Here is a 21,908-nt window from a genome sequence, read left to right on the forward strand (position 1 = left end):
GACAGGGAGGGAGGAGGTAGAGAGGTTGGAGGAGAGAGAGAGAAGAGAGGAGACAGATGGAGAGATAGATGAGAGAGGCGATGGAAGAGGGAGAGAGAGAGGGGGATGAGACAAGGGAGGGAGAGGGACGAGAAGAGCAAGTGGGGGAGCAAGTGGAGAGCAAGATGGAAGAGAGAAAAGAGAGCGAGAGAGGAAGAGAGAGGGGAGAAAAGAGAGAGAGCAGAGGTTAAGAGAGAGAGAAAGGGGAGAGACTGACAGAGAGAGAAAGCGGTAACTGACTCAGCAACACACACACACACACACACACACACACACACACACGCACACACACACACGCACACACGCACACACACACACACACACACAGTTAGAGAATGTCAGTTTTACACCTTGTTGCCTCAGTATAATGAATGCGGCACGCGCGCAAATCACTTCCGGCTCGTAACTCACTGAGGCGCGCGGTGCAGCGTAGAGTTAGAGGCAATGTTTACGGCAACAACAGCAACAACAACATTAATAATAATAATAATCTGATATAATTATTTTGATTGTCATTTTCAATCAAAGTCACGTGATGTGTCTCATTTACACAGTTATTGTTGTTAGTTTCCAGTTATGACCATTATACAAGTGTCACATGAGATTTATGGTTTGTTCTTCTGGTCCAAATAGTGCGAACTTCTGAATAAACGCTGATTATTTAGGATGAAATAAAACACTGGAAAACCTTATTTCTGCTCTGGTAAAAGTGCCCCAAACTGTACTTAACAGTTTCTCAGAATGGACTCATTTACTTAATTAACTTGATATGCTGCAAAGAGCACATGACGGCCTCCCCCTTATGGCAATATCTGAATGAATATTAATTCATGTGTGATCAAACGTTGCACACGTGTTTATATCCTGTGTGTGTCCCGTGATGGTCGGGTGACCTGTAAACTAGACAGTCCGTCCTTAAAATCCAGCCACGACAGGGACATTCTGGGTAATTCAGCTTTATTTTCAGCTGCATTTTTAACACTTTCTGCTCAGTGGCCTCTTTTCTTTTCTCCTTTTTAAAAAAAAAAAATGTGACAGGAAACAATGAGCCATGCAAACGCTGTGGTCTGTGTCCTGAGTTTATCCTGCATCTGCCCCTTAAGGACATCGTGGAACGTCATAAATCTTCTTACTTCCTCGATTCACTCGCTGCCCTGTGGATTCATTCGCTGCTCAAATGACAGATGACTAATATTGAAATGCACCGTTTGGTTTGAGGAGAAAGATGTTTGGGTGTTTATTTGAGACGGCATAACTGGAAAAACAAGGGAGAGGCTTATATCACATCAGTTCCTGAGGTAGCTACTGGGGGAGGCTCAGAGGAAGCAGGGAGACAACGTGCACGTTCCAGTCCCTCAGGATGCTTTCTCCTGCGCTGCAGCTTTGGCCCTCCTCTCTTTGCCTACTTCCCCCTGGTAGTAGTCCGACTCGATGTAGCATCTGTCATCAGAGAGCGTGATGTAGACGTCCCCGTTGGTCTCGGTGACGGCGTGGACCCGCTGCTTCACCCCCTTGGTGTACCATTTGGCCACAGGTGGTTTGACCGTGGGGTCAGTGCCCTTGAACATTCCCTCCCCTTCGGCCAGAGAGATCTTGTACTTGTGTTTTGGACAGGTGATGCACAGCCTGCTGCCAAGTTCCTGCCAGGGGGTTGAAATGAAGCAGGTCAACGACCTCTTGTAGACTCGCTGTAGGTCAGCGAGGCCTCTGTGTATTAGCAGACTAAATTAATGTGGTTTGACATCTTTATGACAGCAGCACTTGTGTTTGCGTTGAGTAAGAGCTGGTTTTTCCCCACACGTGTGAACTCACCTCAATGTCTCCATTCTGCAGGTTTCCCCCAGAATCTGTGGAGGCAACAGAGGGGCCTGACATCAATCTGATGACCTTCTTATTGTTGTTATTATTATTATTAGAGGAACAATGAAGGGCAGCACTAAATGTGAGGACGGTTCTAATGTTGTGACTGACAGGTGGAACGTTCCATTCCTGTCAGCCACTAGGAGCCAGAAAAGAAAGCATGTCATGGCAGAGGTGACCTTTGACCTTTTGGCTATAACAAGGCGATTCGATTTACATTTTATTGAATGGCATTAATAGGAAATGTCAGAACTTACGGTAGCAATAACAGTCCAGAGCGTAGAAGACTCCTTGGTGGTGGAGGACCAGTATATCCCGGCCTCCTACTGTTATAAGAGTGCGCTTTGCTTCAATTAGTTCTTCTTTCTTCCCCACAAAATGAGGACCTCTTCTGGGCTGCTCTTCCTCCTCCATGTGTGCAAGGATTGCTGCTGAGAAGGCAGCACAAAAATCCTTTCAAAAAAGGTTTATTTTTAACAACCTACAACCACAGCTGAATATAAAATGAGTCAGAAATGGCCTGTAGGCTACGTGTAGTTCAGGAACTGCTCTGTGTTTTCAGGTGAGAAGATACATTTAAATCGTTTGAATGTGGTTTTGGGATTTTTTTCTTTGGGATTATCTTTTGCCTTCTGTCACAGATTCCATCATAAATTAAATTCCCGACTTCAGAACACTGAGATTAAAGAATCAAAGCAGCACCATTTGTAACTGACACCAAATACACTAAAAAAGGAAGATGCGAGAGACTGCAGTCATGCATCCAAGGCTAATCCGTGTGACAGTCAGTATGTAGTGAAAATATCTGGGTGAAAGTATGATTCAGTCTACAGCAGAATGGAATAATGAGCTCTTTTGATCAGGCTGAGTAAGCACAGTGGTAGTAACAGTGAAGGTCACATGACCAGAGGCTATGCATGTTCAAAATAACCGTTCAGCTCACTAAAATATAACATTTCCTCAGGAAAATTAGCTCCTTCAGGAAGATTTCTGCCTTAAAGTTGATAGAAAGTATTTTTACCTTCAGAGTCTGCAGCGATGTGGCCGTGTGAATAGGCTGAGCCCCAATGTGGACAAATTAGCTTTGGTGGAACGGAGGAGTCCTCTTTTATTATCTTCACACACAAGCTGTCTGCAGTTGGTGCCACACTTGGTACATCCCTTATCTGCCCCCCTCAGACACAACAGCTCTTTGATCGGTACAAAAGAAAAATAAATAAATAATAAACATTTCCAATAAAATATCATTTAAATTTTGCTTTTAATATTCTACCCGACCCTCTCAGGTAATTCTATTTCCAATTCATACAATGATCATCATCTTAGAAATAAACAAATAAATAAATAGATGAAGCCAGCTTATTGTATTCTGCGAGTTCTATTTTGTACACTTTTTACAGTCAGGCTCCAGACCCCAAACCTGCCCCCCAATATTCACAGTACCGATGTATGTCGTTGTCATTAAACAATAATCAAATGATCTTAATGGAATTTTTTACTATGAATCTTTTACTGTTAAAGCCCAGAAACGTCATATTAGTGTGTTGCTACATAGTTTTATTATTATATTTTATCTAAAATAAATAGTAGACTCTAAGCATTGCAGTTACCATCACCGACCGCAGAGTGGCGGTGTGATACATTATAGTTTGCTACCACCGATTAAACTCAAAGAAGAAGAACTGAGAGTGGGCGGGGAGAATACGGTATAAAAAGGTTTAGCTGCCGGAGCTCATAACTGCATGCAAGTTGTCTGATCAATGAACTAATAAAACCCTTTGACTTTTTAGCAAGTAAGTAAAGTACATTTTTAAGGTTTTGCCTCGCGATTGACAAGTTTTATCAAAATGTGTAGCTTCAGTTCATGCCTTTTCCATATGGTCGCAGAGCGGAGAAACGGCTGCACCGACAATAATTAGCAGTGGTTCCATTTCAATCTCCTCGTTTTGTTTAATTTCTGGGTAATGGTTCAGTGTAAACCTGCAAAACCTGTCGCAGAACAAGCACCTTTACACCTTGTGGTTTATTAACCTTGATTATTTTGGCGAAATGAGCTGTTATACTAACCCTAAATATTCAGATTGGTACTAATATGTTTTGCCTCAGAACATAAGAACATTGGTCCAAAGGTCCATTATTGAGAAACTATTGCAATAAAGTCTTGCAAAGACTTCTTTAAAGCAACATTTTGTTACTGTGTTGTTAAAATGTCACGCACTATAACCATTAACCACAGAGTTAATATTGTGAACTTTTGCAATGCACAATAGTTAATAATAGGTCATAATATGGTATTGGTATTAAGATGAACTTTATTCATCCTGTATATCTGGTGGTTCTGCAGTAAGATGGCCGTCCGTGCTTGTGGCCTCATCGTGTTCCGTCTTCTGGCCAACTGTGTTCCCCCGAAGGACAACATCGAGTACCTGCTTCTACAGACCTCTTACGGAAAACACCACTGGACTCCACCCAAAGGTCTTTGTAACCTCAACACACTTTGATTATCCAGCTACTGATGTGTTGTGTTGTAAATACGATGTCTCCTACTTCCTCCTCAGGCCACGTGGATCCAGGCGAGGATGACCTCACCACTGCTCTCAGAGAGACCCAGGAGGAGGCCGGGCTGACGGCCGAGCACCTGCGGGTCATTGACGGTTTTGTGCAGCAGCTGCGCTATGAGGTACAAGGCAAACCCAAAGAAGTGCTGTACTGGCTGGCCGAGCTGAGAGACCCGGAGACGGAGCTCACTTTGTCTGATGAGCACCAGGACTACCGCTGGGCCCGGCTGGAGGACGCTTGCTCTCTGGCTCAGTACAAAGACATGCAGGACACGCTGAGAGCTGCACACCAGTACTTGGAGACGTGGAAGCACAAACAGTGAGAGGTTGTTTTTTTTTAAATTGAGTGGCTGACTCAAATGTAAATGGCAGTTTGGATCATATGCTAGGCAACACGTTTTAATGATGAAAGCAAAATATATGAATTGTTAAAATTGGTGGCATTTAGTGTCTGTCACTTTCTTTTAACTTGGAGAATTTGGCGAGCAACCAGTGTAATATTTGTGTATTTTTCTCTTCTTACCCAAAACCCGTCATAAATACTGTAGGTATCATTCACTGGATGATAAAAGTACATTTGAAGGGTTTTCATTAATGCCCGAGAACCTGATAACTCGTTTTTCCACTGTCAAATTCTTTCTAAATATTAGTTAGTTAACGAAATGTGATAAAATAAACGGTTGCATTAAAGTTTCGACAAATATGAATTACGCCAGAGGCCGCATGAAACCTTAATGATTTAGAACATTACAGTTCATCGATGCAGGGACGCTGGTTTACTCGAGCAGTAACCCGATGTGTCCACCTGATGGAGACAAACACCATTATGACCACCGGACGGGCGCGAGTTCCACCACGTTTCCTCTTAAAGATTTAGTTTTGGTGGCCTAATTTAGTTGAAATACAGAAAGTTAATAACGTGCTGAGTCGTTGCTTGACCCTTGCAATTACCCATGATGCTCTTCTGAACCGTTATTGTAAAAGTATCCCTCTGGAGGCAAGATTTTATGAATTACAATATTCTAATAAAACATAATGCAGTGGCTTCAGCAAGCATCTGCAAATGTCTGAGCCTAATTTCTTGTGAAATTAGTGCGGCTGCTTAAATTAATCCGTGAGCAATTTTAAAGTTTGATGGCACAGCCACTTTTCTTTAATGTCAAGTATGAGCAGAGCGTTCTTATCCACAAGCCTCATTAACATCCCAACACAGACTTGTTTTAATAGCTTCTGCTAAAGGGAAGAATAATATTCCCTCACATATGTGAGAGGATTTAAATTAAAATGTCAGTCTTCACAGACCAGCGTTTTAATGGCAGTAAACAAACATGGTTGTAAAACAATAGCATCATTTTCAGTGTGAAAGGTTGTCAAACTGATATACCCTCCATCTTCTTGATGAGTGAAGCTAATAATACTGGAAAATAATCTTTATGCATCACATAATAACAGCCAATAGCTGAATAACAGGCTTCAAAGACAGATTTTATTTTAAATGTTTTTTTTTCTTTCCATTTTTAACCACAATAACTGTATATCTCCTATTATTTTAGCTTCAACCCAGCTGGCTGTGTTTTCTGTGGCCATAGCAACAGACATCAAAGCCATATTGCAAACAAATGCAACAAAGCGTGTTTTTTTTGTTTTCCTATTTTGTACAATACAAACGTTATGAGCTTTCGGACCCCGTCGCCACGAACACAAAATCATAAAGGGGGAGACGTTACGTGACATCAGGGGGCGGAGCCACGTTTGGGGCGGCACCGTGGAGAAACGGCGAGCTCGGTACGCGTGGGACTATAATGTGACATGTACGCACACGCTCGGACGCAGATGAGATGATTTACCCCGTCTGTGAGGACAATGGGCACAAAATGTGAAAACAAAAAAGGTTTTACGGCCAACTTTGAGAATAAGTCAGGACTGACTTTTTTCCACGATAAAAAGGTCAATTTTTAATAAGAAACCGAGTTTAAAGCTTTAAGTATCTCTCAAAGTCGACAGCGAGGGATCTGCAAAGCCAAGGTTTTACTAAAAGTTGATTCTGATCAAGAAATTGAAACATTCCGTGGAATATTTTCCTTCTTGCAGAGTTAGAAAGACTTGACTTGGCTCTCGTGTGACTGGTTAACAGGAAGCTGCAGCCAGCAGCTGGTTAGCAGACTGGAAACACCCAGGCAAAACTCTACATTTGTGCAATGCTAAGCTAGCCAGCTGCTACCTGCTGGTTCACTGTGGGGCGATTCATATATATGTGCTACTGTACAACATTCACAGCAAAGTGAGCACATTTAACAACTCTTCATAGCTGTCGATAAGCAGACGCCAGATTGTTAAATTTCATGGATGATTTGTTCTCTACACTGAAGATTGGCAAAAAAAAAAGGAGTTAAATCAACAAAAGTAGAGAAATGCTGCCAACTGTCCACTTCCTGTTGTGCCTTGGTATAAAATCCATTTCAGGTCCAATCCAAGGGTGGATTTCCTCTTTCCGCCCTCAACAGAATCCGGTCTCTGTCAGCGTCCAGAGCCGATATCGGGCTCCTTTGGCTTCAAATTGAATTCCAACAGTGTCTTTGAGGGTTCGTTCACACAATCACGTGCATCGACCCTCCCCGGGTCCGTTGCGTTGCGTTCAGGGTCACTCTCAGAGCGACGTCCTTGTCAGCCAGGACCCGGGGGCTCGGTTCCAGAAACACTCGAACCCAAAAACACATCGGAGTTGTGGCTGAAGTCTGAGGCGGTCCCAGGGAGACGGCAGCACACAACAGGCAGGCAGTCAGGTTCAGTCACACGCACACGTGTCCCCAGGCTGCATGTTGGCTTCATCACCTTCAACCAACACGGTCTGGGTGGGGCCGCGAAGATCATGCTGATTATCTGGGTGGGGGGGCCCAGGTGGGGGGGGCCCTACAGGTGCTTTCTGTCCTGTGGTGGAAAATAAAAACGGACAAAAACCAGAAATGGAGTAAAGAAACAGGTGCAGAGTGTGTCGGCCCGGTTCCCCCCGTCCACAGAGGCCCTGAGGTTTAGGAGGCACCCCCCCAGATCGGGGGTCGCCGCTCCGAGGGACGGCTGGGGAGCAGCGTCGAAGTTCTCTTCAACGTCTGACTGCATCAGCGGACAATCCGGCGCTGAAAGGTGGACCGAGCAGAACCAGATAACTGCCTGCTCGGGCCTCCCCAGGAGATGCCAGGAACCACATGAAAGAGGACAAATTAACTTCAAAGAAATAAATATGAAGGGAAAAAAAAAGCTCTGCAATAACAGGTGGAAGCGGACCGGGCCAGAGACCCGGCCCGCTCCAGTGGGTTCAGGGGACACCAGAAAGACTGTTTCATCATTCTAAAGGCTGCTTGGAGAGATTTTAAAGCCTTTAAAAGCGATACCTGTGGGTGAGATGACCGCCTTCAGGATGATAAATATGGAGCAACAACCACAAGTGGATCCATCAGTACTGGTGTCTCATCCTCTGGCCCTCGAACCCTTCAAAAAACCCCGTTAGTTTAAAAAGAAAAGGCTGCAGCAGCGGTTGAGCATACAGCTACCAACCAAAGGGTGAAACCCACACCAGAGCCTCTGAATGGGAACACCGGGGCCCAGTTAGCGTTTCCTGTCAAGCACCTGAAACCAGTCTGAGTGCAAGCTGCAATTAAGGCAAACGGTGGAAACTCCAAATTCCGACAGCACTTGAACACACCGTGGACTGCCTCAAATCAGATGTGTTTAATAAATGATGGAACCTTTTTGTTGGCAGTAGATCTTTGATCTGACTGTATGTGTAAACACACACACGCGCGCACGCACACACACACACACACACACACACGAAAGAGGAAAACTGGGAGCTTTTCAGCAGCGAGGAGTCGTCCGTCATGATTCCTCGTTGCCAGAGTCGTCCTGGTCATCGTAACACCTGGTGGACATCCCGCCGTCCTCCACGCCGCTGAAGCCGCCGGCCTCGCCGACGGACTCCAGCTCGCTGTCGTCGTCCTCCTCGTCCTCCTGCTCCATGTCGTCGTCGTACAGGTCGTCGTAGAGGAGGTCCGAGCTGCTGTCCTGGGAGGGGACCCGGGTCTGGACGCAGTACTCCGCCAGAGTGGTCGGCACCTTGACTCCGTCGCGCTCCGCCTCGGCCGCCGTCGACAGCACCTGCTTCCTGCGGGACAGCGGCGAAGACCGTGATGATTCCGTGAATGGGACGGGGTGCGACCGCAGCCCGGGAGCGTTACCTGATGATCTCCGCGTACTCCTTGTCTTTGCCTTTGCTGTCCCTCCATTTGCGGAACATGACGGACGCGTCCACGTTGGCCGGCGAGAAGGTGTTGGGCTCGTTGAGCAGAGAGATCACGCTGAGGAGGATCGTCCTGACCACGGAGACGGAGACACTCAAACATCAGGACCGCAGTCGAGAATGAATGGTAAATAATATCCTAGTGCTATTAGTATAAGTAAATAATAAAGGTAAATAACATTGGCAGATGGTTCACAGCGAGCGTTAAGGTGGACTTTGAATTACTCGTGTCACATGACCTGATGCGAAGCGTCAAGAGGGTGAAAAAAAAATAAAAGGCAGTACTTTCTGAGACGAAATCAATCCAGCATCAATCTCCTATGGACAGCTCCCCTCACCCACCAGTGTATCCATGGCAACGCACCAACATGTCTAAAAGACCTGCTTACCCTGAATTCAACTGTGGGGGTAAAGAAAAGGAAGTTAGGAGGAGCTAACCTGACGTTCTGGGTGGGGTTCCACCTTTCGGAGGGAAGCTCCCCGCTCTGGGGGTCGTCCACCGGCGGGTGCAGGATGGAGATGCACACATCTCCGTTCTGAAACCATCAACAAAGTTCGGACTTTAATGAGAGCCTTTGCTACGAATTGTTCCGTTACTCTCCTCTGTTTCTATCCTGACGGAGCTCTCCTCAGGACCCTGTTCTGCTACTCCACATATACTATAGAGGATCTTTTACCTCGTAGATGTTGGGATGCCACATCTTGGTGAGGAAGCGGAAGGTTGGCGGCGAGTACGGGTAGTCCACCGGGAATTTGATGTGAGCCTGAGATGAGACAGTGACGTTATTAATCAGCACCGTCTGACATGGAGACAAACCTCTGCAGAGTCGCTCTGCTGTGGCTTTCGTCGCCCACTTCCTGTCTGGCTCTGATGCACATCGACCCAAACCGACTGCTCTGCACCCTAGTTTGAATGTCATTACAACCCTTTGAGTCCTAAATAAATAAATAGTCTCAGAGTTACCTGTAGCTACATTTCCTGCTGAATATATGATGTCATGTTAGCAACACTGCTATCAGGGGCGTAAACAAAGGCAATCATCCGCTGTAAATGATTTCAACCTCTGACTGGCTTTAACTGAAAGTATAGAATTAATGACACGCTCATGTTTATCTTTAATCGTTAAGAAATGAGAAGAAGCTACAGATGTATTTAACGGCTTGGATGAGGCGTTTGTTGGTTTGGGTGTGTGTGAGAGCCCTCAGTGAAATTCCTCTTGCTTAGATCATTGCTCCAAACTCGTCACAACTCAGAGGTTAAGCACACGGATGCTTGGGCTGCCTGGCCAGTATTCAGCAGTTCCAGCATTGGCATTTAGACTGGACTGATTTGGAGGTCTTTTTCTGCATTTGACTGTCTTTTTTCCCCACGCAGGGAGACAGATTCTTAAAAGATATCGTCACAGAGGCGTCAGAGTAATTGAGATTACTTTGACCTTGAACAATGTTACAGGAGAAGCGGCGCGAGACGTGACCGACACCGATCAGCTGCGAGAGCGTGCCGCAGCAGCACCTGCTGTGTTATTTTAGCATTCCTGGAAACTCACGACGTCATCTGCGTTGCCCCAATTTGAAGGCGGACTCACACTCGCGCTTCTTTTGTGGGTGTTTTAAAGAAAAAGAAGCAGAAAAGAGAGGGAGATGGGTATCACAAAGTTTCTCCTCTCGGCTGTGCTGCCATTTATACTGGACCCGCAGCTAAAAATAGCCGACTGAAGCACAGCTATAATAAAAAGAGGCAGAGGGGATCGACGGGCAGAGCAGCGCGCGCACGGTAGAAGCACCCGATCTGATCATGTTTTAACAAACTTCTTATTCAGAATGGGGGTGTTGGGAAAAAAAAAAAGAGACATTGTTACATTTTTTTTTGGCATACTCACAAACACTGACAGTTACATTTGATTTAAAACCATATTCATAGCCATTCCTTTCATAACTTGGCTGGTATAATCTAACGGATAGAAACCAGGCCAACGCCTCCTGCGACGGCTCATTTGATTGATCTGTTAGATAAATCTCACCTTAAAGTAGCCTCCCTCGTACAGGGTGTTTGGGGGGCCGAAGATAGCCACCTGCCAGTTATAGAGGTCAGACTCAGTCACCAGAGTGATGCGGAAGCCTTCCAACGGCTGCTCCTGCAGGGACTTCAGCTCCATCATCAGGGCCTTCTGGGAACTAGGGGTCGCCTGGTGGGCCATGTTAATCCCACTTCTGACACTGGTAGAAAAGTGCAAAGACTTCATCTGCTACTGGTAAAATGCTACCTGATCTGCATTTAATGCACATCCCACTGCAATCTATCGACTTAAACAGTGCGGGCAGCAGTCTTTCTGCAACCCTAATGGGGGAGAGAGGAGGCAAAAGCTGAGGAGATAACAGAGCTGCTGATAAACTCATGTCAAATATATAAGAACCATGGCCTCCAAAGCTAGCTAGGTCAGTTGTTCCCAGGCCCCTTTGCAAAAAAAAAGTTAATAGCGCCTAATAACGTGAAGTCTTTACCTCTGTCCTTGGACTTTAATGTGCACTGGCGTCTCTACAGCAGACAAACGGAAGGAAAAACCATTGGTGATCTGTGCTGCCCCGTTTATGTCTTGGGAAAGAGTGACAGGAGCAGTGGATTTCCTGCTAAAGCCTTTAGCTGCTCCCCGTGTTGTGTTTCCGAAATTCTTTGTGCGCCCCTGTTGACAGTTGACATGGAGCTAAAATCAGTGTGCGAGTCGCGGGCTCTTGCCTCCGATTTGGGGGCTCAAACGAGGATCCTCGTTGTCTCAGGCATCTCCCCGAGCTGCCGCTTCGATCCGAACCGCTGCTCAGCCCAGCGCCGCTTGTTTATGTTTGTTAATCAGCTCTAACTTCTCCCAACGCCAGCTAAGCCCCGCCGAGGAAACTTCGCCCGCAAAAGCAGCTCCGCTGGTCCCACGTCGGCTCCTCCCGGCCGCGGCGCGAGTGTCGGGTCGATGCGAGCGGACGGCCGCGGGGAAAAAAGACAGAAAGTGAGAGGTTTACACTCGCAAATACGGAGGATTCGATCGATTATTTTCCTCCCGTCGGCTCTTCCGGTTATCACTGCGCGTGTCTGCAGGACGTAGCGGACGTACGCGTCGGCACGCGACGTGCGCGCGCTCGACGACGAACATAAACTACATCGGCGCCTTTGAACTGTCCTGCGCATTTAACGCAATTATCTTGACTTCGATATAAAATGATCGACAAAATATTCTTTATGCACCGACAGCAACAGGTACATGATTCATAGTCTGGCTTTGATAGAATTTAAATAAATTTGATAGATTAGTTATATTTATTAGCAGTACAGACTCTTTTTGAGTGTTAACATAATCACAAGCATGAATAAAAGTAAACATAAAACCAAATCCCCGGTTATGAAGTTGATTTTCTGACGTCATGGGGGAAAGTTGACCACTGAATGGATAAATATTTATTGTTTTTTTGCATAACATTATTTTGATTGCTGATTAAAATATTCTAATTTGATTTTCACTTTTACCAAATCTCACAAATGTAAATTTCCAAATGTAAAAAAAAGGTTCTTTTGGAGTTTAAATCAGTGAAACAATATATCCCAACAAAACCCCAAAACGTACGTCGCGAGTAGCTTCGCGCATGCGCAGAAGTGATGTAGCAGATCAGGTTCCGGGTGCAGATCAGGCACTGACATTCATTAATTAAACCCGTCCACAAACTACTTTCGGTTTGAGTGTCGCCATAAGCAGAAGTCGTTTGGATTCTGACAGAAGAGGACGAGGCGGACACGGGTGAGGAGAGCGTGCGGTTCTTATGTTTGGTAATATTTTTAGGGGCGGTGGCAGAAGTGTGTAGCCAGAACGCTATAGCCAGGCCACTGGCGAAGCTAACTAAGCGTATTAGCATAAATGGTAGCGTTGTCCCATAAACAGCTGTAAATAAATGTTGAGTTTTGCTGTCATATATATATTTGATCGACCTTTGCATTCGGTCGATTCAACGAACTGATGTTATCTGGCACTTTATGGTTGTTGTTAAACGCTGTGAGTTAGCCAATAATCAACCAAAGCAATAGCCTAGCTTGTTGCCAATTAGCGATTGTTTCAACTTTAACAGTAATAGCTAATTAAATATGACCTACTTCAGGGTCTGTCTTTACAATGTTATAAACGCCCAGTGACAACGGTTATAAGTGGAAATTACGTAACCTCTGAAATCTTGGACTGTGGAGAAAAGGTAGCCTTTAGCGTCCTTTGGTAGAAAAAGGTTACATTAAGCTGTCCTTAAATTAGGTAGTACAACCAGTCTTTTCAAAAGACTACTAATACGATAAACTATGTCCAGTCTGATAAACATATTGTAATGGCTGGATCTTTTATTTAAAAAAAAAAAACGCGTAACAAATCTATTACACGCGCCTGGATCACAAGATCACTTCACTTTAGACTGCTTGAATATTCCACACGTAGATACACATTAGATTATCCAAGATGCAAATATATGTCAATAATCTCTCATTATTTTGTCAAATCCTCCCTTCTGCTGGTCCCTGGCTTTACATCTGTTTTCAGTTTCCTAATGGCTACGAGGAAGTCAGTGTCAGACGCGTACAACAATGGTGAGGATTCCTTGTTTCTGCTCTGTTTGAAGTGTTGCGAATGATGGCCTAATTATGCCTGTAGCTCTTTGTTTCTATCCGTGTTCCTACTCACTCTTTCATTTTATGCAGGACCCATCAGCTACCTTGATGACGTTCCCTTCAAGATCAACGACAAATTTCGCTGCCCGGCAAAAGTGGGGCTGCCTGTTGGGTTCTGTCCACCCGACTGCGTCTCCTCGCTGATGAACACACAGGTTCGTCAGATACAGCAGTGGTGTGTCTTTAGGGTGCTTATTTGCATTCTTTCTGAGAGGATAATGTTAAAACTGGTAACTATTTACCGATTTGGGACTAAACTCCTTTAGTCAGGAAAGAACTTGTGGCTTGAATACAGACGGATTTCATTTGAATTGTTTGTTGATCGTCAGGTGTGATGCTGGAGTTGTAATCGTAAATAAGGGTCTTAATGTTTTCATTTGTTAATCTGTCACCTGGTCCCAACAGTATGACTTTTCCTTGGAGAGACGAAGTGTGCGCTGGGGGGTTGAGCTGGCTGAGGCCCGGGCCGCCGAGGCCAGAGCTCAAGAGGCCAAGCAGGAGGCAGAGAGCAGGGATTGTCCACAGGTCCAGGACACTGATGGTGGAGGAGGCCAGAAAGCGCCGCCTGCTGCTGAGGACCAGGATTTACTACCACCAGCGCTGAACCCTGTTTTGGCAGGCCTGAGCCACGACGCTATCCTCACCCCGCTGCCTGCCCCCAGCTTTGGCCCCAGGAAAGCACAACCTAGCACTCCCCAGCTGCACAGCCTCAACCTTGCAGACTTTGAGCGGGAAGAGGACCCGTTTGACAAGCTGGAGCTAAAAACCTTGGATGATAAAGAGGAGCTCAGGAACATTCTTCAGAGTCAAACGCAACCTCTACCGCCTCCTTCAGTATCGCCACCAGTGCTCCCCCAGAGCGGGTCAGCCTCCCGTGGCAGCAGCCCGTCCCCCCCCAGCGTCAGTACCAGCCTCCCAGCCAAACCTGGTTTTACCCATAAACCCAATGGGTTGGTTGCCTTGCTTGACATGGACAGTGCGGGACCCCCGGGACGAGCAGGGTTCGACGCAGATGATCGGCCGTGCAACATCCGCTCCCTGTCTTTTCCCAAGCTCTCGGATTCCGGCGACTCGGAGCCGCTGAGGTACAGCCCACTTCCTGTTCCCGTTCCCCAGAAGAACCTCCCCAACGGCAGCCCGTCATCCGTACCCAGGAACCAAATCATTGTTGTTCCAGAACCACCCAATAATACCAAGAGTGGTGCCCCAAAGCCGGTAAGCATGACCTTTCACCTTTGTTTACCTGTTGTCAGTGGAAACCCTAAAACATGCTGTTGTTGCCACGCTAGACCAACCCAGGATCGGGGCCCACCGGCCTCCCCTGTGGCGGAGCGCTGCTCAGCATGACCCCCAGCGAGCAGCAGTGCGTGGAGACCCTCGTGGGCATGGGCTACTCTTATGAAGGGGTCTTACGGGCCATGCAAAGACAAGGGCAGAACGTGGAGCAGGTGCATGAAAAGAAAAGAAAACAGAAAGAGGGTTTAATGTCTGGAGGCCCAGAATGAGCATGTCTGTGTCTCTAAGGTGCTGGACTACCTCTTCCTCCATGGACGCCTGTGTGAGCGGGGCTTCGACGCAGGCGCGGTGGAGGAATGTTTAGAGATGTACCAGTGTTCGGAGGAAAAGGTTGGTACTGTGCCGCTGCCCTGCAGAGGTGGAGGCACACTTCCATTTCGGACTTTATCCGGCTCCGTACGTCCAACACAGCCCGAGCTCTCTCCTCTCTCGCAGGCGCTGCAGTTTCTTCAGCTCATGTCCAGATTCGGGGAGATGGGATTCGAGCGGGACGCCATCAAGGAGGTGCTGCTGGTCCATAACAACGATCAAGACAAGGCTTTAGAGGACCTAATGGCTCGCGCCGCGGCGAGCTGAGTCCAGACGGGCAGCGACCCAAACGCCTCCCACTGCTGCCCAACTCACCCCTCTTCCCTCCCGCCCACCCTGATGGACCGTGCTGTGGCCGTGGAGGGGACAGCTGGGAGACGGTGGCGTTCCCCTCTGAGCTGACTCCATCTTTTGAGCGAAAGGGGTTCTGAACGGAACCCCACCTCACGGTTGTGTTTTCTTCTTCAAAAAAAAAAATAACCCAAGGGTGCATTTAAGGAGGGGAGGAAGCTCTGTGGTGGGAAGCAGAAGGATTTGGGCCGAGGCTGCCTGGAGACGGCGCTTTGCTTCCACGGATACGGCGGGACCACAGAAGGTTTAGAACTTTTGAAGGTACCTAAGCCGCCATCTTCCATTGTTCAGAGACGTCCTGCTAAATGGTGGCGGAGACCGAGGCCGCGCCGGGGGCGCATCTGCTCACTGAACCAACTAACATTTAAAGTAGAAACCAAACTATAATCACAAAAAGAGGCCTCGTGCTGCTCAGAGCAGCGGCTCACAGAGGCACCTGAGGTCTCTGCTTCTGTCTCACGCTCTCGCATCCATTTCTGTCTGTGGGTTTGGACGCTTCTTCGTGTCGAATCTAGATTCCAACACTTTTGCTTCCTCTTTACGGAACCGCTTTCTGGCTCCTTGATCACTTTCACGTAGAATGGAGGCGATACCACTGATGTGCTGTTTGGCCTGAACGGGAAAGGACGCAGAGAATCCTCACGAGAGGCTCTTGATACTAATTATGACATGGGGTCCGGGACACGTTGATCAGCTTTCATGTACCAGTGAAGACTGTCGAATGACGCGAGGCGTGTTGACAGCTGGCAGCCGTTTAGCTCCATAGGATCGGGAATAAGTGATGGTTCTGCAGCCACAACACGGTGCAATAAAGACGTTTCTAACGCGTGACTAATAACTGGCACTGTGAGCCTCGAGCTGGTGTTGGGAGAGGAGGGATGGATCTCTAAGCCCGCTGGAAGCCTGGATAGGAAGGTCATGTATTCGAATTAATTTCAAAGCTCAACATGCGATTAAACATTTGATTTGGTGACTGTTTTTCCTGATGTGATGTGTCTTCCTGGTCGTGAGAATGCAGAACACCAGTAACACCAGCGGCCAGACACTCACCCGCTGCTGTGCTCACCCGACAGCCTGACTCTTGCCTTGTTTCCTGGGTTTAGAACCTACAATGGCCTTTGTTTCCTGGAGCGAGGGCTTCTCAGCCGCACTGACTGGAGGGAATTTATTCCAGCACATTCTGGGCCTCCGCCATGAGCGCCACCACGTTCCTGACGCACGCCAGGGAGGGTTTGATGTATTTAATGCATCTGTTTGTCCACACATTATCAAAGAGCCACTAAAGAACCTCAGGGGGATTAATAGGATCGATCATTATCTCTGAAAGGCCTTAATGGGAATATGGCAAATACACTTTTGACACACTCATTTTAAGAGAACTGTAAATAAGAACGAACGCTGTTTTGTTTAAACTGGCCGAAATGTTATTGGAAGATCTAAACTCGACGTTAATCGCCACCTGTCTGAGCTTTTTATGACACTTTAAAGCCCCAACAGAAGCGCCACCTGAACGCTTTGTCGTGAACGAGCACGCAAGACGTCCGCGTTCACGTACGACCTTGTTTGTGTCGCCGTGGAGCGCGACTGCGGCTGCGCGCTGCTCCAAAGCCGTTGCTGACGCACCTCGACACGGGAAAGGGACATTAACCCTTTGACAATCGCCGGCGGTCCGTTCTCGCTCGAAGGGAACGTCTCACGGTAGTTTTCTTTTCGTTTTCCAAGCCAACGACGGGAGTTTCGCGGCAGCAGCGAGCAGCGACGCGCCGACCTCCGCCGTATGTGAGCCCTCTTCCCCATCGGCGGACACTGCTTGCGGGGGCAAGGAACATAACAGTATATCGCCATTATATGACCCAGTGTACAGCGTCGCTTTTACCCTCCATGTGGGTGAGGGAATTGTGTGTATCGGATTATGGCGAGAAAAACAGTTAGCAGGAAAAGGAAGGCAGAAGAGCCCAAGAACCAACAACAGGTAGGCGGAAACCGGTGCGGTTCCATATTAGCTAGCTAGTCAGTTAGCGTCTGAGCATGCTAACTAGCTCTGGGCTAGCTGGATACGATTGCAAGACGCTCAGGTCTAAACAAATTTAAGGTTTTTCAAGTGCAGCGTGCTACACCACACAATAATCGTGTATATGATAAATAGTTGTACGAGTGTTCCAAATGTTAACAGGTTATTTTCCCGTCTTTGAGTTAGAGCTCGAGTATGAGCACGGCCTTGGCCGACGGGAATTCGTTGTCATTTCGATTGCTAGGTCAATGTTAGCCGAGGCTAACTGAGGTTGTTGTTATTATTGGAAACACATAACACATAAAGGGTTATTAATTTCAAAAAGAAAAAGGTTTATTTTTTTTATTGTGATTCATCACTCCTTCCGAAATGTTGGGAATAACTAAAAGCCGATTTTGTATTGTGGCAAATAATTGTTATTGTAAAACCTTCGGCTAACGTTAGCTGTAACGTTAACCAACTGGCTAACTTAATAATAACAAACCGTGAACAGTTATCTAAATATAAAAATGCATAGATGTGATCGACGGAAAGCACTTAAAATTCAAATCCGAACCTGTCTATACATTTTTTTTAAAGCCCAGTAGTTGACACCACTCACAAAACCCAAATTCAACCCAAAATGGATTATCCCCATAATAATAATTCATTCTATGTAGGAGAATGTTTGTAGGCTTTGGTATTGAAAATCTTTTAAAGCAAAGCTGTTTTAACAAACCGTGATTATAATCAGAACAATCTTAGGTCACTTGGCCTGATTTAAAACCACAGGGGTGGCTCCAAACTCCACGTCATTTTTCACAACTTGGGCTGCCAAAATAAACCCCCTTTTCTCTTTTTCCTCAGCTGGGCTGGTGTCAGACACCACACAAGCGGAGTCGTCTTTCCTGTTCGTCGCGTCATGCCCAGCAGTGGTGGTGCAGCCGCCGCTCGGTGGTGTGGGCCCTCCGGGGACGGGAGTTCAGGCCCCAGCAGCAGCACGAGCTGAGGCTGGAGCGCAGCCTGCGCGGCTTCGCTGCCGGCAGGCTGCCGTGCATCCTCAAGGAGAGGGAGTTCTCTCTTGGGCGACTCAACAAGGTGTTTGCGTCCCAGTGGCTGAACCACAGGCAGGTGGTGTGTGGGACCAAGTGTAACACGGTGCGTGGTCCTGTTCAGGCCGCTGATCATGTTTTTTTTGTTCCTACGTAGCGGTTTTACCAGGTGCGTTCAGGCCGTTTCCTAAACCTCGTGGGTGTCCTTTGCTTTTTCTCCCTGCAGCTTTTTGTGGCCGATGTCCTGACGGGACAGATAACGCGCATCCCCATGTTGAAAGACCGGGAATGTCAAAGCGTGGACGCCGCGGTGGTCGGCGCAACAGTGGCCGCTCAGCGTTACCAATCTACAGTCGGCTCCCGTTCCCGGATGGACCAGCAGGGCTGCGGGATCCACGCCATTGAGCTGAACCCCTCCAGAACTTTGTTAGCCACCGGAGGAGACAACCCAAACAGCATAGCCATCTACCAGCTGCCCACCCTGGACCCCGTGTGCGTTGGAGACGTGAGTGGAGACCAGTAGGGCGTTTGACGTCCGGCGTGCTTCTTTGCTTACGGAGCGACTTGATGCTTTTGTCTGTAAACACGAGCGACGCATTTCAGCCTGCTTTGTTTTCCAGGATGGACACAATGACTGGATCTTCTCCATCGCGTGGATCAGCGACAACATGGCGGTCTCAGGTAAATAAAGCCGGATTTGTGAAGCGTTGTGAATGAAAACTGCTGCGCGAGCATTGTGAAGGAGGCAGCGCCGCCAGCGCGGCGGCACTTGTCTCTGTGTGACCCCCCCCGGGCGGCCTTTACAGGGAGGCGCAGTGACCCAACACTTGCTGTGTGTGTGGGCATTCGCAGGGTCCAGAGATGGTTCCATGGGCCTGTGGGAGGTGACAGAGGAGGTTCTGAGCCAGACGGCTCACGCTCAGAGCGAGGAGTCGATGCCCTCCTACGCCCACATTTCTTACCGTGCACTTAAGGACATCCCAAAGGAGTACACCAACCCGTACAACTGTAAAGTTCGTGCTTTGGCCTTCAACAACAACCACAAAGTGAGCTTTTCTATCTCCTGCTCGTGTTTTCTGGTGTTGGTGGTTCATCACATCACTCTGCTCTCTGCATCCCTCCGTTATCCCCAGGAACTGGGCGCCGTGTCCTTGGACGGCTATTTCCACCTCTGGAAAGCTGAAAACAACCTTTGCAAGGTGAAACCAGGCCCTCTGAAAACTCTGCAGCTTCTTTTCCAGCTGTTCCGCGCCGGCTGAAACCAAACCGCTGCGTTCAGACGCGACAGTTAATCTCCGGTTTCGGTGTCTTTCTCCGCCAGCTTCTGTCCACTAAGCTGCCTCACTGCAAAGAGAACGTGTGTCTGGCCTACGGGCAGGACTGGTCGGTGTACGCCGTCGGCTCGCAGTCCCACGTGTCCTTCCTGGATCCTCGGCAGCCGGCGCACACCATCAAGTCTGTCAGCTCCAGGGAGAGAGGAAGTGGTGAGTGATCACAGCTGCTGCTTAGCTGGCGTCTCTGTCGAAAGGCTCATTCCTGTTTCAGCCAGCAGGGGGCGTCAGATCCTTCTTGTGCTGAAACAGACATTTGTCCCCCCTTGTTAGCACTGATGACAGATCTTCACGGCTGTTACCTCTTCAGTAGCAAATCTGAGGAGTTTCAGTAAATTCTCGTTCAGTTTGAGGTTGTTGTCCCACAAAGACGGTGTGTTTCTGTGCTCAGGGATCCGTTCGGTGAGCTTCTACGAGCACATAGTGACGGTGGGCACTGGCCTCGGCTCTCTGCTCTTCTATGACATCCGTGCCCAGAGATTCCTGGAGAAGCCTTTGAATCTCACCGGCGGTTACCGGAAGTGTCCGGGAGAAGGCATCCTGAAGCTGACGACGGGGAAAGGCTGGGTGGTACGCTGCCCTCGCCACCTTCCGCCCGCCGCCGCTCCTCTTCCAGCTGCTAACCTCTGCTTTGCTTTCAGAATCACGACGAGACGTGGAGGAGTTACTTCTCGGACGTCCATTCCTTCCCCAACGCGGTCTACACGCACTGCTACGACGACTCCGGCACCAAGCTGTTCGTGGCGGGCGGGCCGCTGTGTTCCGGCCTCCACGGGAACTACGCAGGGCTGTGGAGCTAGTCTCCCGTTTCTGTCCTCCATCTTTGTCCATCCGGTCCCTCCATCCTCACCAGGTCCAGGCGACGCCGCTGTCCAGCTCATTTAACGGTCCCTCGTGGACTCGGGAGCGCGACCTGGACCCCCACCCCGCCAGCTTTGAATATCGTCGCCGTGTGTTTTCGTGCCCGCCGCTCTCGTCTCTTTTCCTCCTCCAGCCTCGCTGCTCAGTTTTTATATCCAAATGTACAGATCTATTAAGGACCTGCGTATATTTTCTCTCCAAAGCTGCAGAATCTGCCACACGAACTCAAGTTTTCAGAAATGTAATGAAGTCGAACCATTAAAACATTCAGACCTACGGTTTCACCTGCACCGCCAGGAGGCGGCGCCGAGCGCCTGTTCATCCCACCTGAAACGGACGGCAGAATAATGGAAGAAGGACGACTGAAAGACACCGAAACGGCCCCCGATCACAGAGGGAACACAAGCAAGACGCCGACCGGAGACGGACGTTACTGACGAGATGAAGTGGAAACGTGGCGGGCGGAGCGGCGCCGCTGCCCCCGGGGCGGAGCGGCGCCGTTACCCCCGGGATGGAGCAGCCTGCAGTAACCTGGCTCTGACTTTACCTGTGGACTCTGATTGTACGTGCACACCCCTGCTAAGACTATTAGCAGTTACCTGTATTTATTTTCTCCTCTGACACGTTTCACGCTCGTCTCCCCACTCGTGGGTGTCACAGGAGCCCCCCCAGCATCCCTGCAGTGCATTAATCATTACCCATGATTGATGGACAAGGAGATCTGTTTCCTGTCCACAGTTCCACACTGCAGGCACAGTTGTTGACCCCCCCACCCCCCTTTTATATAAGTAGTGATCCTGCACCTTGTTTGCTGGCGGCGTCGATCCACTCGAGCTTTCCTCAAGTCTTTCTGTGAAAGGCTGTCGCCATCATCGCTCTCCCGCACTGCACATTCCCAATAATGAGAACTGTAGCCCAATTACAACTACAAATTGAATCAACCAACACTTTTAGAAGTGTGTTTTATATATGTGTGTATATGTATGTGTGAAATTATACATAAAATACAAGTTGCATACATTTTTATGTGTGTGAGGAAGCGTGTGGGTAGTTCTGTCTGCTCTTTTTTTTATTTTGTACATGCCTCATGAATGTTTTTACGATGACAGAACCCGAGGATATTGTAAGATACACATAAACATCTGGAAACCAAGCTATGAAATCTTTAAGAGTAAATAAAATAAAATGTAATGTATATTATTGAGTGCGTGTCACGAAGGCGTTTTTGTTTCATCCCCTGGGATATCGCGGTGGGCCGTGTGCAGAAAGTTTTAATGGGA

The 21,908-nt window shown here is 48.0% G+C and overlaps 5 protein-coding genes across 8 annotated transcripts; 3 read left to right on the plus strand and 2 right to left on the minus strand.

Annotated features, from left to right (window-relative positions):
• Positions 1 to 979: 979 nt before the first annotated feature.
• Positions 980 to 3,050, minus strand: rfesd (Rieske (Fe-S) domain containing). 3 transcript variants are annotated; one of them, XM_011614201.2, is made up of 4 exons: positions 2,921 to 3,050; positions 2,157 to 2,330; positions 1,852 to 1,886; positions 980 to 1,679 (listed from the first exon to the last, which is right to left on the minus strand). In XM_011614201.2, the coding sequence occupies exons 2-4, from the start codon at positions 2,311 to 2,313 to the stop codon at positions 1,395 to 1,397; spliced, it is 477 nt and encodes a 158-aa protein (XP_011612503.1). In that variant the 5' UTR covers positions 2,314 to 2,330; positions 2,921 to 3,050; the 3' UTR covers positions 980 to 1,394. The 3 variants fall into 3 exon arrangements, with proteins under 3 accessions (XP_011612503.1, XP_003973641.1, XP_029683287.1); XM_003973592.3 differs by having other exon boundaries at positions 2,157 to 2,327; positions 2,921 to 3,022; XM_029827427.1 differs by lacking the exon at positions 2,921 to 3,050 and having other exon boundaries at positions 2,157 to 2,350.
• Positions 3,051 to 3,575: 525 nt separating this feature from the next.
• On the plus strand, positions 3,576 to 5,172 carry nudt2 (nudix (nucleoside diphosphate linked moiety X)-type motif 2). The gene is made up of 3 exons (XM_003973557.3): positions 3,576 to 3,692; positions 4,244 to 4,374; positions 4,458 to 5,172. Exons 2-3 carry the CDS (start codon positions 4,248 to 4,250, stop codon positions 4,778 to 4,780), a joined length of 450 nt encoding a protein of 149 aa, XP_003973606.1. The 5' UTR covers positions 3,576 to 3,692; positions 4,244 to 4,247; the 3' UTR covers positions 4,781 to 5,172.
• A 451-nt stretch (positions 5,173 to 5,623) lies between these two features.
• On the minus strand, positions 5,624 to 11,849 carry ube2r2 (ubiquitin-conjugating enzyme E2R 2). Of its 2 annotated transcripts, XR_965341.2 has the most exons (7): positions 11,254 to 11,849; positions 10,773 to 10,968; positions 9,429 to 9,515; positions 9,190 to 9,287; positions 8,690 to 8,824; positions 7,847 to 8,616; positions 5,624 to 7,635 (listed from the first exon to the last, which is right to left on the minus strand). XR_965341.2 is itself a non-coding variant. In XM_011614202.2 (6 exons), the coding sequence occupies exons 2-6, from the start codon at positions 10,947 to 10,949 to the stop codon at positions 8,331 to 8,333; spliced, it is 783 nt and encodes a 260-aa protein (XP_011612504.1). In that variant the 5' UTR covers positions 10,950 to 10,968; positions 11,254 to 11,849; the 3' UTR covers positions 5,624 to 8,330. The 2 variants fall into 2 exon arrangements, 1 of the variants encoding a protein (XP_011612504.1); XM_011614202.2 differs by having other exon boundaries at positions 5,624 to 8,616.
• A 503-nt stretch (positions 11,850 to 12,352) lies between these two features.
• Positions 12,353 to 16,373, plus strand: ubap1 (ubiquitin associated protein 1). The gene is made up of 7 exons (XM_003973559.3): positions 12,353 to 12,530; positions 13,311 to 13,357; positions 13,469 to 13,593; positions 13,844 to 14,653; positions 14,728 to 14,886; positions 14,963 to 15,064; positions 15,170 to 16,373. The coding sequence occupies exons 2-7, from the start codon at positions 13,318 to 13,320 to the stop codon at positions 15,308 to 15,310; spliced, it is 1,377 nt and encodes a 458-aa protein (XP_003973608.2). The 5' UTR covers positions 12,353 to 12,530; positions 13,311 to 13,317; the 3' UTR covers positions 15,311 to 16,373.
• Positions 16,374 to 16,958: 585 nt separating this feature from the next.
• dcaf12 (DDB1 and CUL4 associated factor 12) lies at positions 16,959 to 21,660 on the plus strand. The gene is made up of 9 exons (XM_003973560.3): positions 16,959 to 17,366; positions 18,252 to 18,542; positions 18,663 to 18,941; positions 19,057 to 19,117; positions 19,289 to 19,482; positions 19,570 to 19,635; positions 19,758 to 19,920; positions 20,159 to 20,337; positions 20,409 to 21,660. Exons 1-9 carry the CDS (start codon positions 17,307 to 17,309, stop codon positions 20,565 to 20,567), a joined length of 1,452 nt encoding a protein of 483 aa, XP_003973609.1. The 5' UTR covers positions 16,959 to 17,306; the 3' UTR covers positions 20,568 to 21,660.
• Positions 21,661 to 21,908: the final 248 nt, after the last annotated feature.

The sequence above is a fragment of the Takifugu rubripes genome, chromosome 19 (genome assembly GCF_901000725.2).
Source record: "Takifugu rubripes chromosome 19, fTakRub1.2, whole genome shotgun sequence".
Lineage (NCBI taxonomy): Eukaryota > Metazoa > Chordata > Actinopteri > Tetraodontiformes > Tetraodontidae > Takifugu > Takifugu rubripes.